At 37.7% G+C, this 22,681-nt stretch overlaps 1 protein-coding gene across 4 annotated transcripts in view; it reads left to right on the top strand.

Annotated features, from left to right (window-relative positions):
• LOC134538436 (ATP-binding cassette sub-family G member 4) overlaps positions 1-8,509 on the top strand; it is a 365,107-nt gene extending 356,598 nt beyond the window's left edge. For all 4 annotated transcript variants that reach the window (XM_063379760.1, XM_063379763.1, XM_063379762.1 and 1 more), the window contains one exon: positions 8,113-8,509. In XM_063379760.1, the coding sequence (XP_063235830.1) occupies positions 8,113-8,269 (157 nt within the window). In that variant the 3' untranslated portion in view covers positions 8,270-8,509. The remainder of the gene's footprint in view (positions 1-8,112) is intronic.
• The last annotated feature ends 14,172 nt before the right edge of the window (positions 8,510-22,681 follow it).

Genomic DNA, 22,681 nt, shown 5'->3' with positions numbered 1-22,681 from the left:
CGGGAGGGTTGTGACGAGTCGTGTCATCCCGGGCCAACACGATGCCCGAAACATCGAAAATGGCTCTAAGTCAAGTGTTGCAAGAATGGCGGCATCCTCTGTAGGCACGAAGAATTCCTATGCAGCATGAAGTGTCAGTGACAATAGTTCAAGGCAAGACAGTGAGCGGGTATTGGAAGGGGATGGGCAGCGAGACCCTTGTAATCCAGCCGGGCACGCGTGACATGCATGACGTCAGCGCCCGTGCGGGGTCACTGGCCAGATTCGCTGGAAGGCTCGCTCAGGCATTTGGCATGTGTCGTGGACATGCCTTAAACCTGGACGAACAGGACTTCATACAGGCCTTCCCACGCTGCTTGAAGCTTATGGAAGCTGCCTTTCCTTTGTTGCGGGTTGTACAGCCACACCAAATCGACCTCCTGAAATCCGCTTGAGTTAGCCTTCAGGTCCTATCTCATCTTCATTCGGTTCATCGCTAATCAAACATTTTTGCGGACGATTTACATAATCAGTGGTCCTGGTCGGTTGTCTGGGAGGACGACCGAACTTGACATCACACAGCAGCCTTAACTCCAGTCCAAACACAATACTTGCCGGTGTCTGCTCAGTGAAATCACAGATAGCATACCTATATGCCATCAGGAACAACTGGATGTGTTGATCCCAATCCTGTTGATGCTCGGCCACAATCTTGGCAAGGTGTTCCTTGAGAGTTCTGTTGAACCTCTCCAACATGCCATCGGACTGAGGATGTAGGGCCGTAGTCCTGGCAACCGAAACACCTGAAATATTTTCGACTCAAAATTGCCGCCTCTGAGTGGAGCTCAATTGGTAATCCAAATATGCAAATGAATTTGTTGAATATTGCATCTGCAATAGTAGTGGCTTCTTGGTTAGGAATTGCATAAGCCTCTGTCCACTTACTAAAGTAATCCACTGCTACCAGAATATGCCAGTTACCATCCTTACTATTGAGAAATGGTCCAGGGATGTCGATGGCTATCCTTTCAAAGAGCACCCTACATTGTAGGACCTAATTTTCCCACGACTCCGGTATTGTGGCCCTTTTCTTGTCGAGCATACTTCGCATTGCCTACACCAAGCTTCCACATCCTGGAGATACCTTAACGAATAGTAGCATTTATGGATATTTGCTAGAGTTTTGTTCGCCCCTAGATGACCACCAGAGGTACCATCATGGATTTGTTTCGACATCTCTGCCACTAGACTCTTTGGAAGGAGTAGTTGCATGGTAACTGTTTTTTTTTTTTTTTTCGTTTTGACTATCCCATGCTCTCATTAGCAGTCCGTCCACCATCCTTAAGGAATCCTATTGTGCCCATTCAGCTTTCATAGCCTTTCGGTCACTGGATATCTCGTGCCATATTGGACATCTAGTACCCTTATCTAGCCAGCTTATAACGGGTGCAAGTTCATGATCTTGCTGCTGCGCTGCTTTCAACTGGTATTGCCCCATTTATCTTGACGTTAGTTATCGTTGTTCGCCAAACATCTTCGATTCCCTCATTTCCTCGATTTCCTCATTTTTCAACCTTTAGCAATGGTTGCAGTGTACCTTTCAAATTATTAAGGAGAGAGCATCGCCATTGCTGTGAATTTGGCATTTTGTGTGTTCTATACAATAATCATTCTGCTTTGATGTCTTCCTGCGAGTCTGGCAGTCCCACTGGATGTGTCTTGGTACAATGCAGACTTAGCACTGCGGACGTCTTCCTGCCCTTCTGATCTGGTTACCTGAAGCGTCATTCAGCAGTTTCTTCAATTCCCTGATAATGTCTACTTCATTAGTGGTGTTTCTGGCATTTGCTACATTGTATGTCTCCAGTCCATCTCTCCTTGTCCTGATGCTTGCGCATTCTACCTCGATTTCCAGGGCACATACCAGGCCTCGCAGCTCTTCTTGTGCCAGGCCATACGAAGAGTTTGTTGAATTTCTGCACCTCTGAGTCTGTCTATAAAAGCATTGGTGTAGCTGCTGGTGGAACTCTGTTGGTGCTTCTGGATATGCGAGTTGTACGAGTCACTCAATTTCATCTTAAAATTCTTGGAGTGTTTCTAAATATCTCTGTGTACATGTCTTCAGGACTGTTCTATACACCTCGCCCATGTGTGCATCACCTTACCTCAGCTCAAGGGCCTCTAATAATACTTCATAGTCTTTCTGGTCTGGTACTGGTACTGTCTGCAACAGCTCTAGTAGAGATCCTCTCAGGGTCAAGACAAGTGCCGTAGACTTTTTCTTCCTAGCCCAACCATTTACTTCTGCAGTTGCCACGTAATGTCTTCTATTCACTGTCTTCGAAGATTGACCATCGAAGGTGGGTGGCTGGAATTTTGAGTGGTTGCTGGAAGTGCCCTCTCTACCTTAACATCCTCGGAGAAACTCTTAATGTTTATAGCAGCTGAGACTTCTTTTGTCATCTGTCGGCACTCCTCGATTACAGCTTCTACATGCTCTTGTTGTGCGAGATACTGCTCCAAACACTTGACTACACTCAAACTTAATTCTGGTTTCGTCGACACTTTTCTTCATTTCTTTTTGAGCATAAACTATTTTGTTTCGCATCTCTTCTTGACCCCTCTTCATTTTATCTTGGGTCTTCCTCGTGTCTTCAATCTCAGTCTTCATAGCATTCTTCATCTCCACTTGGCAGTTCTTCATTTAATTCGTCATTTTTTGGCAGTTCTTCATTTCATTTTTCATCTATTCTTGGCTAGTATCAATTTTATTCATAATCTCTTCTTTGTTACTCTTTATTTTATTATTCACCTCACAAAAAAAAGGCCAGTAGCTATTTATTTAAGTTCGTCGGCGGCCATCTTTCATGACCACATACACTACCAGCCTCTCACTACTGTCTTATGACTACACTGCAATTTTCCCTATGAGCTAACCTAAACCTCTACTAAAAACTAATACTAACATTGCTACTAAAACACTAAAAATGCACCGCAGTTCCTATCTTATTCAACACTCGAAATATAAACTTGTATTTTAGTTAAAAATCTGTACACTAAATCTATTGATTAGGGCTATCCCACTTATGACACTAAATTGTTTATAACCTTATGTGGAGAAAAGTGGGTTTGTAAGGGATAGCCCAATCAAGTTTTATTACAGTTTTATTAAGTTCTAATATTTACATTACTAATAAATAATTGTAGTTAAAAATTTCTGATCAATCACTTGCACAGAAAAATGTTTATTCGCAATCCAATCAGTGTCTGTCAAGTTTCACAGTTCGCACTCCTTACTCGAGATAGTCTCTACAGTAATTCACCCCTTACCTTGCGCCTGTCCTCATACACACAGCCTTGCGCCAATCAGTCGCACACTCTCTATCTCGTCGCTCCTCGTCGAGCTGGTTTTGAAGAGGTATCTCACCATTTTCACCTATGTCGTACTTCCCTTCACTCGCGGAACTCTCCGAACTCTTACTGCTTATATAACCTATCATCCTTCTCGAACGGACGAGAGCAGCCGTGACGAGTCGCGTCATCCCAGGCTGACTTGATGCCCGAAACATCGAGAAGAGCCTTTAAGTCACATGCTCCAAGAATGGCGGCGCCCTCTGTAGGCGCGAAGAATTCCTAGGCCGCATAAAGTGTCAGTCACAGTAGTCCGAGCTGAGTTGGTGAGCGGGGAGTGGGAGGGGATTGGCAGCAAGACCCTTGTAATCCAGCTGGGCACGCGTGACATGCGTGACATGCATGACATCAGTTTCGCTCAGGTACCTGGCACATGTCGCGGTCTTACCTCCTCGCAACCATGTAACAATATTACGAAAGCTACTATCTAACACGTGAGAAACTACTTCAAAACACTAGGTTTCAGTTTCAGCAATTAGAGTTTCTCCCATGTGATCCAACCGCTGTCTAGCGTGCCGTTCAGGTAAACACGCTGCTGTTCAGCATGTGGTTCAAGTAACCACACAGCTGTCCGGCATGCAATTCAGGTAACCACGCTGCTGTCCGGCATGCCATTCAGGTAAACATGCTGCTGTCCAGCATGTGGTTCAAGTAACCACACTGCTGCTCGGCAAGTCAGGTAACCACGTTGCTGTCCGGCATGCCATTCAGGTAACCACGCTGCTGTCCAGCATGTGGTTCAAGTAACCACACTGCTGTCCGGCATGCCATTCAGGTAACCACGCTGCTGTCCAGCATGTGGTTCAAGTAACCACACTGCTGTCCGGCATGCCATTCATGTAACCACACTGCTGTCCAGCAAGTGGTTCAAGTAACCACACTGCTTTACGGCATGCCATTAAGGTAACCATGCTCCTGTCCAGCATGTGGTTCAAGTAACCACACTGCTGTCCGGCATGCCGTTCTGGTAACCACGCTGCTGTCCAGCATGTGGTTCAAGTAACCACACTGCTGTCCGGCATGCCGTTCAGGTAACCACGCTGTTGTCCAGCGTGCCATTCAGGTAACCGACCGCCGTTGCGTTGTTTGAACAATTCTTTCAGAGGGGCTAAGTGATTCAAATAATGATTTTGGACTTGCGCCATCATTGGTCTTGTACACAGAAAAAATGTCTGTACTTTTAAAAAAGATTCCTTTGGAAACAAGTTGCCAAAAAATATTTTTTAAAATTACAAGAATAATATTTTTAATGGATATGGTTAGTATTTTTAGAACCTTGGATAAAATAATCGAATATACAATAATTAGACTTGTTCATTTTATTATGCTTATTTGCAGTTAATACTGGAAAGCTATTCATGGAACAGTTTCCAAATAACTTTAACTATTGGGTGTACTGGAACAACACAAAGCATAAATGCTCAGGTAAGAATCTTAACCCAGTATTACTGCGAACACTATTTTTTTTTAAAAATAATGCAGTTGTGTTAATGTAAATATACGAATTTAGAAATACCTCTGATATTTACATTGATATTTTTGTTCGTTTTACAGAAAACGTTACAGTGTACTAACCTGGAAAGGTAGCAGAAACTGGGTGTGCTTCGTCTTCATCACAGACTCTTTGGGTATTTCTTTTATGTTCCAGAGATGTGATAGAATTGGGTGTGTCTTGTGATACTCTCAGCATTTGAGTCAACTACGAGTTAGTCGAATGTGTTAAGGGAGAATACGTGGCAATGATGCTGGAATGAGTTGGCTCAGCCTCTCATTGTAGCTCATCCTCAAACACCTCCGAGTGTGATGCAATGGTGTATCCATTTCCCTGTGGCTCTAGGGAGTTTGTGTCTGTGTGTTAGTTCAGCCCTAACAAGGAGGTCATGCTATCAAATCCAACACATTAAACAACTGAGCATATGTAGCTAGTGAATAAGATTCACCATTGCTAATTTGCACTGCATGTCATAGAGAAAACAGAAGAATGTTGAAAGAAAGTTGATTACATAAACACACAGAAAATAAGCCGAAATCAGTTTTTTCTGACGACGAGAACATATCCTCTGCCTCCGAAAAATTGCCACTGTATTGTCCTGGGAAACCCACCGTGTTCATCTGTGCTGTAATCGTTGTGTTGTAAGAATACATTTTTAATCTCATCGCTGGGTTCGCATGTACATCGCTATATTGTCGATGTCGTCCAGATTATTTGTTTAGCATCATCTTTGGGTTTCCGGTATGCTGTGTCTTTCAGGGTTGTTTTTGTCTAATTCACAGATTATTGTTGCAGCTGTTTTGCCGTTGTAAGCCCATTTTGGTTAACGAAATTTTTTCTGACTAATTTTTTTCAGAGATTTCTTTTGTGCATTTAACATTTCACATCGGTCGATTTGGCTTGTTTCCTGTGGGTTTGTGTATTCTTCTTTCTTTGTATATACTACGAGTATTCTCTATGACATACAATGCAAACTAGCAATGTTGTATGTTAAAAAAAATATTTTTTGATCATAATGTCGTCGCCAAACGACTTAAAGGTTCTCTTTCCTAGTAGATGTAAACCCCCCGCCCTCCCCTGGGCTACTTTGGCGATACTCGGCATGGAATGACGAACCACCCCATTGGTAAAACCACGCCCCTAAACAATATGTACAGACGCCCTGCAAACATTCGGCAGCTTACTTCCAGTTTATATTACAATTATAACATCTGCTCTATTTACTGTATATAACTTTAGTAAAACACTTTGGGAATTCATAAATCCATTCTATTTAAGACATAATTCAGTGAAACGAAGCATAATGTTTTTATAATTGTGCAAAGCATTAAGGGAGTGCACAGACAACAGTTTTCAACCCTTATTTCTCTCTCCTGTAACCCATCTGGAGATTGTGTCAGGGGCGCTACCAGGGGGGGGGGGTTAGGGGTTCAACCCCCCGCCCCCCTAAGCACCAAATCTTTAATTAATTTCTTATTCATCACTCAAACAAATTTCATATTAAAATTAATAAAATTTTTACCATTACACTATTTAAATTTAAGTACCGAAAACTGCTAAAAAAAAAAAAAAAAAAAAAGCACTATTTTACACTTTAAAATCCAAATTTTCCCGGCCGGACCAACCACTTTAATCCCCGGGGGGGGGGGTGGGGGGGGGGGGGCCTGCTTCTTAACACCCCCGATACACAAATCCTGGCTACGCCACTGGATGATGTACCTCATCCCCCGCGAAAATTACCATCACGATTCGTTGAGACAACAGGAAAAAAAAAAAAAGAATTCTCCGAGGAAAACAGAACCCGTATTTGCATACAAAAGGTTGTCATATGTACCGAAAAATTCGGGATTGTCCCTGATTTAATTATATAAATGCTATGGGTAAAGCTAGATGAAGAAGTAAACATATGTTTACCCAGGTTAACATAGCATTGTTGTGTAAAGTCCAAATAATTAATAAAATTAAATTTGATTTTGTTGTTTACCTATGTACACCTAGTTCTACACAATGTTGACTGGGTCAATGTTAGGTTTTTTGTGATTTTGGCGCAATTAAGGTAAGGTCAGGTGAATTAGTTAAGGTATAAATGAAATAAAGTTATCAATCTTTTGGTTTTTTCGAAATTACCTAGTCAGCATTTGATGGACCTTGGTATGCATACACGCGTAAATACCGAATTCAAATTTAAGTAATTATTTGGATTTTAACCAACAAACTGGGGTAGTGCTAAGTTAATCCAGGTAAACCTAGGTTTACTTCTTGTTCTAGCATTACCCGTAACAAATATTCCTGGTCGACTCAGTAACAATCAGAGAACTGCGTGTTGCCCATTATTTTGTGGTGCCAGGCTGATCATAAACATGCAAATAATAAAGCCGATGGCTGCGTGTCCACGGGCTGCTGTCACACTTTACCTTCTCTGTGAGTAGTGCGTTATTTCGTCAGATGTTTACTAACGTGTTTGTCATTGGCTCCTTGTATTTCTAAGAGTGTAAAACATTTTATGATCTAATGTAAAGGGATGTTTAAGCGAACTAACGTTACATTTCTTCACTGTTACCAAATAATTTTAATTATTTTCATTTTCCTTGTAATAACTCCTGAAAATATAATTTGTATCAATACATATTAAAATTTTATTTTATAAATGTTGATGTTTAAATAAATTCAAACTCCCGCCCTCAAGCAAGGCAAGCCCCTTTAGTGGTGATATATTCTGACTCATGTAACTTGTCTCAAATTTGACAGTTCTCAAAATAAATACCGGTGTTACCCATTTCCTGCCTGTCTCTGATAATGGTGGTCTTAGACCTCGCGAAGCCCTGGGCCATTGGCTGTTATGGGGGGAAAATATTTTGAAGAGGAACCTTACCGAGGGCTCTCCCTCAGAAAATTTGAAAAATAATCTATGTAAAACCAATTTTTTTAAGCTAATCTAGAACGTAAATTCCAACAATGCTTTCGCTCATTTATCTCGAGAAATGTTGTATTATTTACTATTAAATAATTCTCAGGTTGGTTTTGTAAATCCCTACGATGAAATCCCGATAAAATGGTGTTAATATGAGTAGTAAAATGATATGTATACCATTGCTAGTACTTTTGGGACAAGTTACTCTGTGTATGATATATATATATATGTTACCCATTGGTTCACCCGTTGTGTTTGTTTGCACGTCGCGCGTGCAGCTACATTGGTCAACAACCATGTGCTTGTTTGTTTGTTGCAGCTACTGCCACTACCGCCACCCCACCAAGATGCTGCACGAGGTGGCACTGAGGGGTGACCAGTTCTGGTTCAACACCGGGGTCCTCTGTGGCATGTACCTGGTCGGTCGCGTCGCCGCCTACCTGCTGCTGCGGTGGAAGCTCAGCATGGTGCGGTGATGGACCTCCAACCTCACCCAACCTCACCGATGAACGACGTCGAGGGAGGGAGTGGTGGTGCAACGACCTGGACACCTACGTCGATCCTGTGTCACATGGTCCGCTCTCGTCCGCAGTTGCGGTGGTCCTGTCTCTCGACAAGTCCACCGACTCCTCGACGACCCGTTAGGAACATGGGAACACTTACATTAACCGCTTCAGCTCCTTGTCCTTCCAAAATAAATCGCTTAAGATATCCTAGTATTTTTATTTTATTTACTGTCGGCAACATTGAAGGAGCATAAAGCGGGATCATAGAAGAGGCAGTGTGAAGCCAAAAGTGTGTGTTGATACAAATAGTTAAACCTCTTTTATATGGACTAACTGCAACCAAGGCAATCCGGACAATCGAAAATCTGGATAATCCAGATAATATGGGTAATAAGAAAAAATAAAATTTTAATAAGCAGATTTGCCATTTTCTAGGATAAAAAAAATATGTTTTGTAACAATACTGCATAGTAAAGATGCCCTATATTGTTTAAAAGTCATTTTAAAAAATTAAAATAACAATACAGAACACTTTTAAAAAAATAATTCGTCAACTTTCTTTTGTTACATATATGTATATGTATGGCGTTTGAATAAAGCACTCAGGTACATTATCGCGTGCTAACCGTCTTTGTTTGCATAGATGTAGAATACAATTGTCATTTTTATTTGAACATTAAATAATAAGGGCCGGATAACGAGGTTTTATCATTCGCGTTATTGAAGAAATAAATTTTCTTTTGTCCGTAAGACATCTTTGAGTGGAGCCTATGACCACCACATTGGAAAGAGGAAAAGATCGGTCGATGCTTGGGCAACGACCAGGTTTGTTTGGCTTCAAATTTTCTTGTTCTATGATTTGTCTCCGAGGGACCTTACTTCATGCAACGTTTTCCCTTCCTCGCTACCGTTATCGAAATAGTTCATCGCTTGAAGCTAATCTCTCTATCTCTCTCGCTCTCCAAATCTACACTCTCATCATTCAAATCTGTGATTTGAATCAGTGAAGAGTTAGTACCAGTGAATTCTGCTGGCAGATGGTTACTGGCTAGTATACAGGGGCGGAACCAGGAGGGAAGGGGGTTGTTAGGACACTCCCTTCCAGGATTTAAAAGGAAAAACATTTAAAAAAAGACAAGCAAAGACATAATAAAAAAAAATTACTACAAATTAGCTAGTTAATGTCGCAGAGAGATTATTTTCGAAGGATCTTTGTGATCCTAACTGGGCTAAAATAATGTATTTCCTCCTATTAGAGTTTGACTTGCCTCATACACAGATGCAGCAAGAATTGTATTTATAAGTAGTCTATATTTAATTCCAACTATCACATGTGTGTATCATGTATTTAATAACATTAATATATGACTTGTTTTAACGAAATCATCAAACAATTGACTTAAGAAGAAAGTATTAAAAACAATTAAGTAAAAATCAAAGTACTATTTTTTTTCCTTGAGCAAAATCATTACTTAAATTTCTATGTGTAAACATTGGAGTTCTGACATTTTAGGGTGACAATTTATTTTTCTTTAAAATTCAATTACCTATAAAGAAAACTTTCTCATTAAAAATCTTATATAATGATAACACTGGACCCCCTCCTTCACCAAATCCTGGCTACGGCACTGAAGTAAATCAGTTGACATCACTATGAACCTGAGGTTAAAGAGTGTAACTCACTGTAAAGTTAGTGAAATAAACTGATAAAACATTGGCATTCAGTTACAAAAACCAAATATATTTATAAACTAATTCATGGCGAGCCTTTTCAAAATAATTCTTAGTCAAATATACACTGATTTTGGAGCAGTCTCAACTCATTCCAATTTAGAGTGTAGGCTGGTAGATCATACATACCGCAACAGTCTAACAACTAAAATACTTTCACATGTGTGCTTAGAATTTGACGAGACCTAATTTCATGAGTATACATGTGTTAAAAAAAGTTTTTTAATTAATGACACGGAATACTAGAGGGTAGGCCTATTCACTATAGAGTCTGGAAAAATTCGTGGATTCATCTAGCAATAGGTTAGAACTCAAACCATTTCTATATTTGCACTGCTTTTCCGATTAGCCAGCTGTTTATCCGAAAGACTGTACATCAATGACAAACATTTAATCAAAGAAGTAACTAATCCACTTTCCAAAGTCAGCAGACATTTGACTTTATCTTCTGATGCAGAGTACTGTGCATCAACTTGATTTATTTAAACCTAATTTTTTTTTCCAGTCCTTACTTGTCATTGCAATTTAGTGCCGAATCAAACGCTTCTTGAATGGTCAGACCAAATAGGACATTGTCTTCTCTCGAATACGGCTATCAGTTGCAAGAAAGATCCTGCAGGCGCGGACATATCTTGTTGCATTCTAAAGAAATTACGGATTTTTTTTCCACAAAAAATATCCTCCTCTGCGCATCATTGTAGAAACCGGAAAACTTTGCGTATTCATTTTTCGTTAGGTGAAAATTCGTATACTCATAACTTTGTTATCCTCCTGCTATTGACTCACAGTTTACCCATGAGGTCTCTGAATTTATGAGATATCGTAAACCTAAATAAATTACTCTCATAGACAACCCAGTGTATACGTATCATTGCATGACTATGCGGTAAATTATCGAGTGTATCCTAGAAGTCACTGAACTCCGCTATTTTTTTGGTACCTTCACGTCAGTTAGGTTATTGGTTTGGACAGTAATGTATCCAAGAAAGTTTCAAAGGTCATAAATTCGAAGGTATCAATAATAAAAGAAAATGGGAGCATTAATTAAAAACTTAGAAAAAATCGTGAAATTTGCTGATGTCTAAAAAAAGTGTGATCCTACATTCTGTATGACAAAGAAAATTTATTTTAAAAAATTACGTTAGATAAAGATGATTGGCTATCGTAGACATATTTTTCCACTAATTCTTGGTTTTTGGGGTGCGACCATGTCTGAGAATATAATGATGTGTCCGACGTTTCGGATTGCTATGTTGCAGCTATCTTCAAGAGTGATGAATCACTGAACCTGGTGTCCTGGCAAAGTATTTATGCATGGCCAGGCACAGCCGAGCTTTAACTGATTTCTGTAAAATGCCATGATTGGATATGGTCTAGCCAATCAGGATGCTGCTTAGTAGAAGCTGTCTGGAATCTGCAACTATCTTCTTTCCCTATATACTTAAACATTTTATCGGCTCAGTCTTACTGCCTAACTTAATCATATTTTAAATATTATATTTTTTATTCATAAACAAATTATTACTACATCCTATTTTTCTTGCCCGAAAATGGTGTTGTGATTTGCGCTGAACATTTACAACAAAAGGTTAACATCGCTTCAATCTGATCCACAGCTGCCAATCTCGCATTTTCAAGGAATAAATATTCTTATCCAATATCACCATCAATTTCAAACGATTTTGATGATAAAATAGGTCTCAATTTAGATTCTGTGCCAGTAAGTAGTAATTTAATACTGTGTTTTAGTCTATAGAGTACATACAAGAGTCATAAAAGCAATTGAATGTAACCAAAATATGTATAATGAATTTTTTTTCTCATTTACTCTACAAAGATTATTATCAGTGAAAGAAATGTACAACTTTCATTGTTTGGTTTCAATAATAATTACTAGGAATATGAATCGCAAACCTACAGGAAAACGATTATACTTTACCTCGCTGATAAGAAATGAAAGTTAGCCATTTATTGCGACTTGTTGGTGATATATATTTTTATAAAATGTGTATACTGCCTGTATATTTTTTCCTTTTAGTTAATCATATTTTACAAATAAGAACTATATTACAAAAAAATTAGTTAACTGTGCTTTAAACGCGCAAACCCCTGCAATAGTCCATTTTTTACATTTCACATTATTTATTTGCGTAACACTTTAACTACAATCTTCCAGTTAAGGGAGTGCCTTAATATGGGCAAGAATTTTGTCGTAGTTTCAGGCAATTTTGACACACCCAGTTATTTTTGTATTTCTAAAGCCTAGACTTGATTACTTTTACAAGTTTAACTTGCATGCCATGACTGTAATGGCTGGATTTGCAACGATTGTATTTTTGCAAGTATTAATTAATTTGTTAGCATTTGGAAGTAATATACTCAACAAAAAACAAACTATAACATATACTCCGTACGAAAATTGCAATTCAACACGAAACAATGCATATGGAAAGAGCTGGACAATGCTCAACAGAGCTCGAAAGAGCTTAACAGAGCGCAAGCCATTTTGAATACCTTTCCACTTGGAAATATGAAATACTTAAATAAATGTAATATACATCAGTTCGCTTTACGTTTTTTTACGTGAATATACGTTTAAAAATTCATGTTTGTCCTCGATGATTTACGGGTTTTATACACAGCATGCCAGAATTGATACTATTTATTTTATATGTAAACCAATTTAGTGTTTTTGGTAAAATAGTTCTTATTTTTTTACCAGTTTACCTGTTGCTGTGATAGTTTTTTTATAATAAATATTCTCATTATAATGTAAATAAATGCGGAGCGTTCACAAAGTACTGAACTTAAAAAACTTTTCCTAAAATAATATTTAAGTGATATATTATAGTATTAAGTTTTATATTGTAGTAACTTTACCAGTTGTACAAATATACGACATAAACTTTTATTTGTGGGTTCTTGATGTTCTATACAAATATAATGTAAAACAAAAAATTTAAAAATAAAAATATTTGTTACTTTTAAGATTAATTGTTACTTGATTTTGTAATAACCTCTTCAAAACCCCAAGCCATGGTACATTCCTTACCAAAAACTTTATGACAAATCCCCATTTAACGCTTTGTATTTATTGTATATGAGGGTCTGCTGTATTGACAGTTAAGAAATAAATTCACGTTAATTGTATCTAAATAGCATGAATAATTTAACATTGTACGAAAACATTCCTGTGAGGAGTATACAGTTGTACTATGGCTGCCTTGTTGGTTTAGCGCTATTTTGTCTCAAGTTTGGCTCAAAAAATGTATTAACTATCCATCTATGACATCACTGCTAATTTCAGTATTTACATTGCGGACGCATTGTACACACACAATGTACACGCAATGACCACACAATGTATGCAATGATCACGCAATGTACACACCAAATACGTAATGTACGCACTGGACACGCAATGTACACACAATTACCACTCAATGTACACACCATACATAAAATGTATACACAGGGCACGCATTTAACGAAAAGGACGCACATTTGGACGAAAAGTCGACAAAAAGTAATCACATTTAACATTAAGGACAAACATTTAGATGAAAATTCGACAAAAAGTAATCACATCCGGAAGCATATCCGACAAAAAGGAAACACATTTTGAAAGTAAATTCAACAAAAAAGGAAGCACATTCAACGAAAAGGATGTACATTTTCACAAACATTCTACTCAGTATGATGCGATCACCAATTTTACGTAGGATATAATGCCTCCAAAATTCATTATATCCAACAGTCATTGACTCCAGCAGTCATTGGCTCTAACAGTCATTGACTCATACGGTCTTTGGCATCAACAGTCATTTGGCTCCATCAGTCAATGGCGCCAAACGTATTTTGCTCCAAAAAGTCTAAGGTATAGCTGCTATTTAGCTACTAGACTAGGAGGCTAAGAAGCTACGAGACTACAGGACTACAAGACTACATGGCTTCAACTGGCTACGAGGCTTTGAGTCTACAAGGTTACGAGACTATATAGCTACAAGTCTACGAGGCTTCAAGTTTACGAGACTACATGGCTCTTATCTGTCTTTGGCTCCATTCAGCGGCGAGAGTTAATTTATCTTATGCAAAATAACTTGATGCAAGTAGTTCTGATTCTTGATAACCGATGTCGTCTCGTGTTGTGTTGAGGTAAAAATATTTATTTATTTTTGTGGGATGCGGGATGCTCACTAACGATCGCAAGCGTAGGATGGCTTCGCTAGACACCAAGGAGAAGGAAGATCGTCTGGCATATTAGTTTCTCAGCTGTCTCAAAGCATATTATTTGACTGAGTAGTGGATGTTATTTGTTTTAATTCTACCTGATAAAAATATTTTTAGCTAGGCAATTTGGTAGCAGAAATTCATAATTTTAATGTAGGGGAGAGCAGGGTAAAGTGGCCATCCTAAGATAAAACGATACATAAATTTTATATTGTAATTAAAATTGAAATATAAAATACCCTTCATATAATATAGTTTTCGTACAATCAAAAAAATATTTATTTATGTCTTGCAAACCATTATTTTTTTATTAAATTTTTAAATTAATTGTACCAAATGGCCACTTTACCTGACGTAGGTAAAACATTAACACAACTCATTATAATAATAAATATAAAACCAAGGTGTGTATATACAATTTGTTAGCAAGTTCAGGAGATAGAATTAAAAAATTAAGTGTTTCCACAATGTCTAAATAAAATAATATTACGAACTAAAAACCCAACCAAACATCATTTAAAAAAAGCAATTGCATTTACACTATTTTAACAAACAGAGTGCTAAAGTTTTAAGTGTCTTCAAATAAAATTTCTTGACTTTACTTAAACAAGAAACAATTAAAAATTAAAACCTAACCTATCAAACAAAACTTAAACAGTTTAGCGGCTACAGCCTTCACATAAAAAGTCACCATTTTCCTCTTCGCAGCAAGCACACTCTTCGTGAGCCCAGCGGTGACATCCGGAACACCTAACCCACACTTCAATTGTTTTTGAGTTTGAATATGCTTCCAAACAATATCATCGCTCTCACCTTCGTCCTCTTCGTTGAAAAGGCTTCGCCCACTTTTGGCAAGTTTTTTCATCATTTCAACTCTATTTTCTTTTTTGGGTTTGAAATTTGTTAATGTTTTGTTTTGACTTTTGTTGCTTGTTTTGGTTCTCTTTTTTTTTATTTTTGCCTTCACTTATAGACTTCTCATCCAAAAGTCCTCTCTTGTACGGACTCCAAGTAAGAATCTCTGCTTTACCTTTCGTATGGTTAGTTTTGCGTTTGGTGATGTTGGATTTTGGCAAAGGTATTATATCTCTTGGAGATATGCTGTGCTTGGTTAAGAACCCGTCACTGGACTCTAAAATAGACATTTGCTAATGTTTTTGGACTTTCCACTCTTAGTTGATCCATCTTCACAGCCAGTTTCTACATCTTCACCTCCAGTAATTGTATCTTCACCGCCATCAACTTTGTATTCACCTCCAGAAGCTGTACCTTCATCAATATCAGCTGTATCTTCACCATCAGCAGCTGTACATTCACCGTCAGTCATCGTACCTTCACTACCAGCAGCTGTATCGACTACACCACCGACTGTTACAACTTTTCCTTGAGCTATTTCTTCACTGCCATCAGACATTGCATCATCGTTACTACAAACGTCTACAGGATTAACATTGGCCAATGAAATATCCGTGGGTTCTGTAGCGAAAAAATCTGAGTCGGAAAATATGTTAGGGTCCAGCGGAACAATACCACATTTCCGAAATCCATTAATAGCTGTAGCTGGCAAAGCTGCTCGTAAAAATGCTTCTCCAAGAGCTTACTTACTTGGAACTGAGTAACAACTCTCCCAGGGTTGTTACGGAGAAACTTCAGTATGAGCTGAACTCTAGCGCTCTGCGCATGTGGGGTCACGTGGCCTCCCGCCTCTTGCGAGCCCGCCTGTCCTGGCCGTAACCGCCAATCAGGCTTCTAGATATGCTATCCATTGTAGGCAACACTTCGATATTTGTAATGCTAATTTCTTTTATCTTAAAGAAACTAAATAACGGGATAACATTTCCGGCCACCTGCGCTTATTTATGAAATGTGAGCCGTCCTAGAGATACTGCCATTTTACCTGCCAAGCCTCTCCTGCAGACAAAGTTTGGTGTAAGGTCGTAGCCTACACGAAAACAACACACACACATTGCCATACACGTTAAACATTTATAGTGCAGATTAAAAGAATTAAAATGTGCAATGGTTTCTTTTATCATTTAGTAATACATAAATAGAGCTAAGTATACAGTTCGGGCAAAGTTAACATACGGTCGGGTAAAATGGCCATGTAGTCGGGCAAAGTAGCCAACCACCTGGCCATTACACAAAAACTAGCGGGGGAAAAAACCTATGACATCTTCTACAGTTATTAATATTTGGTTATAAAGTATAAAACTAGCTCTTTTCGCTAGGATATATTAAATAATTATGGCATTACTAAGCATTTACACATGACCAACAGTAATTATCACTTACCTTACATCATAAATAATAAAAACCGTAAAACCTTAATAAATCAAATAACTTTCACTGCAAACAGGCTAGGTGTTCTCAGAACACTAATGGCGTCCCTTACAAATGTTTCACATCCTCGCCACCAGACTTCAGCACTCACCAGCGGAGTAACAGCCGATGGCCACTTTGCCCGCCCTGGCCACTTTACCCTGCTCTCCCCTACCTCAAAATAAAATTGCAGGTCTCATTGAGTAAAAAAATTTTCATGCAGAGATTCATTACACAGAAATAATCAGGAGCACATGAATAAAACCATCAAAATACTGTCATAAATTACCATAAGCACTTTGAGAAACCACAGGAATGACCATAAGCACTTTAAGAAACCACAGGACAAATAAGGAGCACATGGAGAAAACCATCAAAAAATGACAGAAAAAATCAGGAGCACACGGAGAAAACTAAGACACGTTTTCCTTAATATCAGAAAATCAAATAAAACATATATACATAATAAAAATTAAAAAAATTAAAAAAAAAATTAAAATAGATTCTGCGAGCTTGTAAACTTCTCCGTTGTTAAGCAAGAATAGAGTTCTAGAACAAGCCATATTTTTTTGTAATTTTTTTTCACATTTCGTTATGGCCGCCTCCTTGAAAATCCGTAATATTTGTGTTAGAAATTCGGGAATTTTTTAAAATTTATAAAAAAAATTAATTAATTAAATTTTATTATCGTCTTGATAAAACATTTTTCAGGTATTGCTGGTGCTCTCGTAAGCGTAAAAACATGTTCGGTTGGTCTAACTGGTTTTTTATTGATTTGATCGATACTTTAAGTCTGACAGTTTGAAGAACTGTCTGAATTATGTTATATTAGCTATCGACGAAGATGGTTATGAGGTTCGGAAATGTTTGTTCTATACGACTGACCATGTTTTGGTCTCGTGGTCCGATGACACTTGGCCTATTATGCATAATATTTTACATGAACTGTTCGGAATGTATTCTAAGTATCGAAAAATAATACTTCCATGTTAGGCATAGCGACAACGTATTTAGTTCGTTGGACCGGTATTTTCTCTAAAGTTGTTTTTCTTAGAGTGAATGATTAATAAACTCCACGAAAGGTAATGGGAAACAGAATATAAAATTTATTTTAAGCTTTAGTTATCCTTAACAAGGATGGAAATAAATCGCGCCGATTATTATTTTAATTAGTAAATTTTTTGATGAAGTTAGGAATATTTCCAGAAATTCTAACATATAAATTACGGATTTTCAAGATGGTAGCCATATCGGCTTACTAGATGCTAGATACTTAAGCCTTTTTTAGGATTTTGAATATGGTTTATTTGATAAGTATTTTTTACATAAAATTAAATATTTATATCTGCCAAGGATCGAACCAAGGACAGAAGTCGATCTAATCAATCAGTAAATTAATGAGTGATTTTTTTTATGATTTTTTGGAATTTTTCCCGAATTTCTGGCTAAATTATTGCGAATTTACAAGATGGCGTTTAAATGTCAAGATGACGGGTGCCACAGTAATAATAAATGAATACTGCATTCTAACGGGTAAAAATTAAACAAACATTTTGGTAGCGCACTCTAGCAGATAGCATGTGTACTATGTGTCACTAGTGCTCCTTGTATCGATTACTGAAAACAAGATAGCGACATCGCTCTCCAGCAGATGCCAAGTGTGTTAACTAGTGCTCCTGGTAGTGAGTCCTGAATTCAAAATGGTGTATCCAAGATGGTCACCATGGTCAAGGTCGAAGGTCAAGGTTCAATGTCAAAGTTGAAAGATAATTTCAAATTTAAAGGTCAAGGTCGTGGTCAAAGTTAAAGGTCAAGCTTAACGATCATGTAAACATAAATTAAACTAACGTGATGGTAGTGCACTCTAGCAGACATAAACAAGATGGTGACCTCCAGAAGGCTAAAACAAGATGGCGGATGTGACATCCTACTAGCTGCCGATATGTAGCTACTTTTGAATAGTTGTGGGAGGTCAGTCCGCTGGTGGCTTCCGCGGAGGAAGGATCTGTTTTTTTTTTTTTTTTGCTCTCACTGGGTTGGAACCTAGAATGTTAGTGCGTGTTTTAAATGCTATTTATTAAATTTGAATTAATGGTCATTTTAATATAAATATAAATTTTTTCTAATTAAAATCAGATAACAATGACAGATTTTCAAGATGGAAACCGAAACGAAATGTGCAAAGTTGTTTTAAAATAATAAATTTTGATTACTTAAATTTTGTATGAATTTTAAAATTTTTCCCATTTTCTGACAAAAAAATTACGGGTTTTTAAGATGGTGGCCATAGCGAAATGCGCAACTGTGTTTTGAATTTTTTTTAATTTAATTAATTTTTTATGAATTTTAAAAATTGTCCCTATTTTATAGCATAAAAATTACAGAAATTCAAGATGGCAGGCGTAACGATACTTGCAACACTGACGTCATGATTCAATATGGGTGAATCCGAAATTGCAGATCCAAAATAGCTGCTGGATCTAAGGTCAAGGTCAAAGGTCAAGGTCATGCATGATGGCCGCCGTGTCGTCACAATCCAAGATGGCGCACCCCGGCACCGCCACCACAGCCAGAAGCCAGGCGTCGGAATCCTTTTTTTACACTAGTGACCACCATCTTGAGAATTCGCGATAATTACCTAAAAATTTGGAAGAAAATCCAAAATTCATTCAAAAAATAATCAATTAATTTACTAATTTATTCTCTAGATATCCTTCTTCAGTTAGATGCATGGTCAATGCAAAACAAACAAAAAAATCCATAAAAGTGTTAAGTCAAGAATTCAAACTTTTTTTTACAAATATAATTTATAACATAATTTCTTTTTTATTACAGTAACACTTGCTAAAGTGTCTTATAAACATTATGTTCTGCATCGGCTTGAACTGACTAATTCTTAGCCCCAATGGGTTCACCAAAGACAGAGACCAGCCAGATAATTTGCCTACATAGTCATTCTCTTTCCGACAGAGTATCTCGATACTGTGTTTAACAGACTGCTTTACATTGTCGGACTTGTAAATGGGAGTATTCACTGTCTTGTATGGACAATTCTTCACTTCATTTTCGAACGGATATGGTTTGTCATATACACAGTGTAGCTGGTCCCATAGGAAAAAAACACACCTTTCACTGCAAGCTTCAACTCTGGTTACCAAGTTTACTCCCAAATTTTACAAGGTAAACAATTCGTGCATATTTAAAGTCAAATTCAAAGGAAAAATAACCTAATGCGTGGTTCTTTACAAGGTGGTAGAGCATTCACAACAAGAGAAGTAGGTTATCTATATTTGTTTTATTTTACTCTCTCCAAAAAAACATTCTAGAGGTAAATAGAGGTAGTTAGATAAAAAAAAATAGCCAAATTTTCCATACATCAGATCCTTGAAAATAATGTTTCTGCTTTTATATGGTGTTTGAAACAACACAATCCTAAATATAGTTGATTTATTATAAATCAAAAAGGCAAAACATTAATGGCTGTAAGTCTCAAAAAAGAATAAAGAATAAAGAAACAAATCTATATATATAAAAATGAACCCCTATTTCTCCTGGTCATGCTATTACTTGAGAACGGCTTTACCGATTTCATTCATCTTTTTTTAAATGTTTTCTAATACTTCGTAGAAGGTTCTTACATTAAAAAAAATTAATAAAATTGCGCAGAAACTTGGAAAAATTAAGAAAAATTAACGACTACCTTTATTATAAACTTTTTTAATGTAACCTTAGACCCAGCTAAGCACGTTTGAAATAACTGTCAGTTGTTTGACAGTTGTCTGTCAGTTGTTCAGACAGATCGCACATCGCCAATATCGTTTACAAAGATCGCATAATTCTAGCGTAGCGTTATATTCTCTTTGCGTTAGTTAGTTGTATCGGTCGGAATCAAGGACTTCATCATGGAAATCCATGGTCGGCATTAAGAACGAATGATAACCCTTACCCAGCTCCCTGGTCGGAATGATAAGGTAAAATTAAACCATTTTGCTTTGATTTTGCATATTGTTAATGAATTATGGTTTTCATTTCTAAGTGCACACTGCACAGTCGATTGAATCGGAAAATTTATGGAGTTTTAAGTTTGTTCATTTATAATTTCAAGTTAAAATTTTGATATTAAAAATGCCAAGAAGTAGACTTACAAACATAGGTCGCAGAACTCGCAATGGCGCAAGTCAAACATATTTAAGAGCAAGTCAAACTGATGTGCAACGCGAAGCGCGAAATGAAGTAGAACGGAATCGATATCAAGAACATAGAAATGTTGCATTTGATCCACATCGAGCTGCATTCAATTATAACGTGGCAATCGATTACAGTTCACAGCAAATCGTTGCTATTGGACCTATGAACGTTGTATGTTCACATTGCAAGGCATTGAAGTTCAAAAATGAAGCCCCTGGATTGTGTTGCGCCAGCGGCCAGGTCAAATTGATGCCATTGGAAGCGCCACCAGACCCACAACATTCTTTGGTTTCTGGAAATGGGCCAGATTCCAAACATTTTTTTACTCATATCCAGCAATACAATAATTGCTTTCAAATGACCTCATTTGGTGCAACAATAATTATTCGAGATAATTTATGTCTACTTTCAAGATTCAGGGTCAACTATATCATCAAACAGGTTCCTTATTGCCAACGCCGGACAGTGACTACAAATTTTTGCAAATTTATTTTATGGGCGATTCAGCAAGATAAGTTGATCAGCGTTGTGCACACAATAATTCAATGAAAAGACCAATTGTGGAACTACTCCCAATATTTTTCCATAAACACAACGAATTGGTTGCGTTTTTCAAGACCGCATTAGATCGCATGCCATCGGATAACCACAAAATTGTCATCAGAGCCGATAAGACGCCTGTAGGACAATACGCAAGACGTTTTAAGGCGCCAACAATTGATGATGTCCCTATTGTCGTCGTGGGTGAAAATTTAGAAAATCGAGATATTGTTTCACAATGGCGGAACGATCAACTGCAGCATGTCTCCGAAACACATCGATCATATGATGCGTTACAATATCCTATCTTATTTTGGCAAGGTGAAGATGGGTATCATTTTTCAATGAAGATGATAAATCCAATTACAGGCGCCGAAACTAACAAAAAAGTTAGTTCAATAAATTATTATTCATACCGACTGATGATTCGGGAAAATGAGGACAACCACATCTTAAAATGTCGACGTCTATTTCACCAATATGCTGTGGATATGTACGTGAAAGTTGAGACAGAGCGATTGACATATATCAGGTTGAACCAGGCAAAACTCTGTTCCGAGGAATACGTTCATCTACGGGATGCAATTAATGCTCACGGAAATGCACAGAATGTCGGCAGAACAACTATTCTCCCAGCAACATACGTCGGAAGTCCTCGGCATATGCATGAATATGCTCAAGATGCTATGTCGTATGTACGTCATTATGGCACATCAGATTTGTTTATCACGTTCACGTGCAATCCACAGTGGACAGAAATTCGACAAGAATTATTACCTGGTCAATCACCAATCGATCGCCCCGACATCACTGCAAGGGTGTTCAATTGAAAATTAAAATCACTCATGGATTTTATTGTCAAGCATCGCGTGTTCGGAGGGACGCGTTGTTGTATTTATTCAGTCGAGTGGCAAAAGCGCTGATTGCCACAAGCACATACCTTCATTTGGTTGGTTGAGAGGATAACACCGAATGAAATCGATGATGTAATATCAGCAGAAATTCCCGATAATGATGAAGATCCACTGTTATATGAGGTGATTACAAAAAATATGATTCATTGTCCCTGTGGAATAATAAATCCTATTTCTCCATGTGTGGTTGAAGGGAAATGTTCAAAACTATACCCAAGACAATTATTAGTAGCAGAAACAATTACTGGAAATGATGGTTATCCACTATATCGCCGCAGATCTACAAATGACAACGGAAGGTCAACAATAGTCAAAGTAAATCAACAGGACATTGAATTTGGTAATCGTTAGGTGGTTCCATTTTCGTCGTTACTCTCAGAGACATTGAAAGCACACATAAACGTCGAATTTTGTCAGTCCGTGAAATATATTAAGTACATTTGCAAGTATGTGAACA

The sequence above is a fragment of the Bacillus rossius genome, chromosome 13, assembly GCF_032445375.1.
Source record: "Bacillus rossius redtenbacheri isolate Brsri chromosome 13, Brsri_v3, whole genome shotgun sequence".
Lineage (NCBI taxonomy): Eukaryota > Metazoa > Arthropoda > Insecta > Phasmatodea > Bacillidae > Bacillus > Bacillus rossius.
This window is presented reverse-complemented; position numbering and strand designations above follow the sequence as displayed.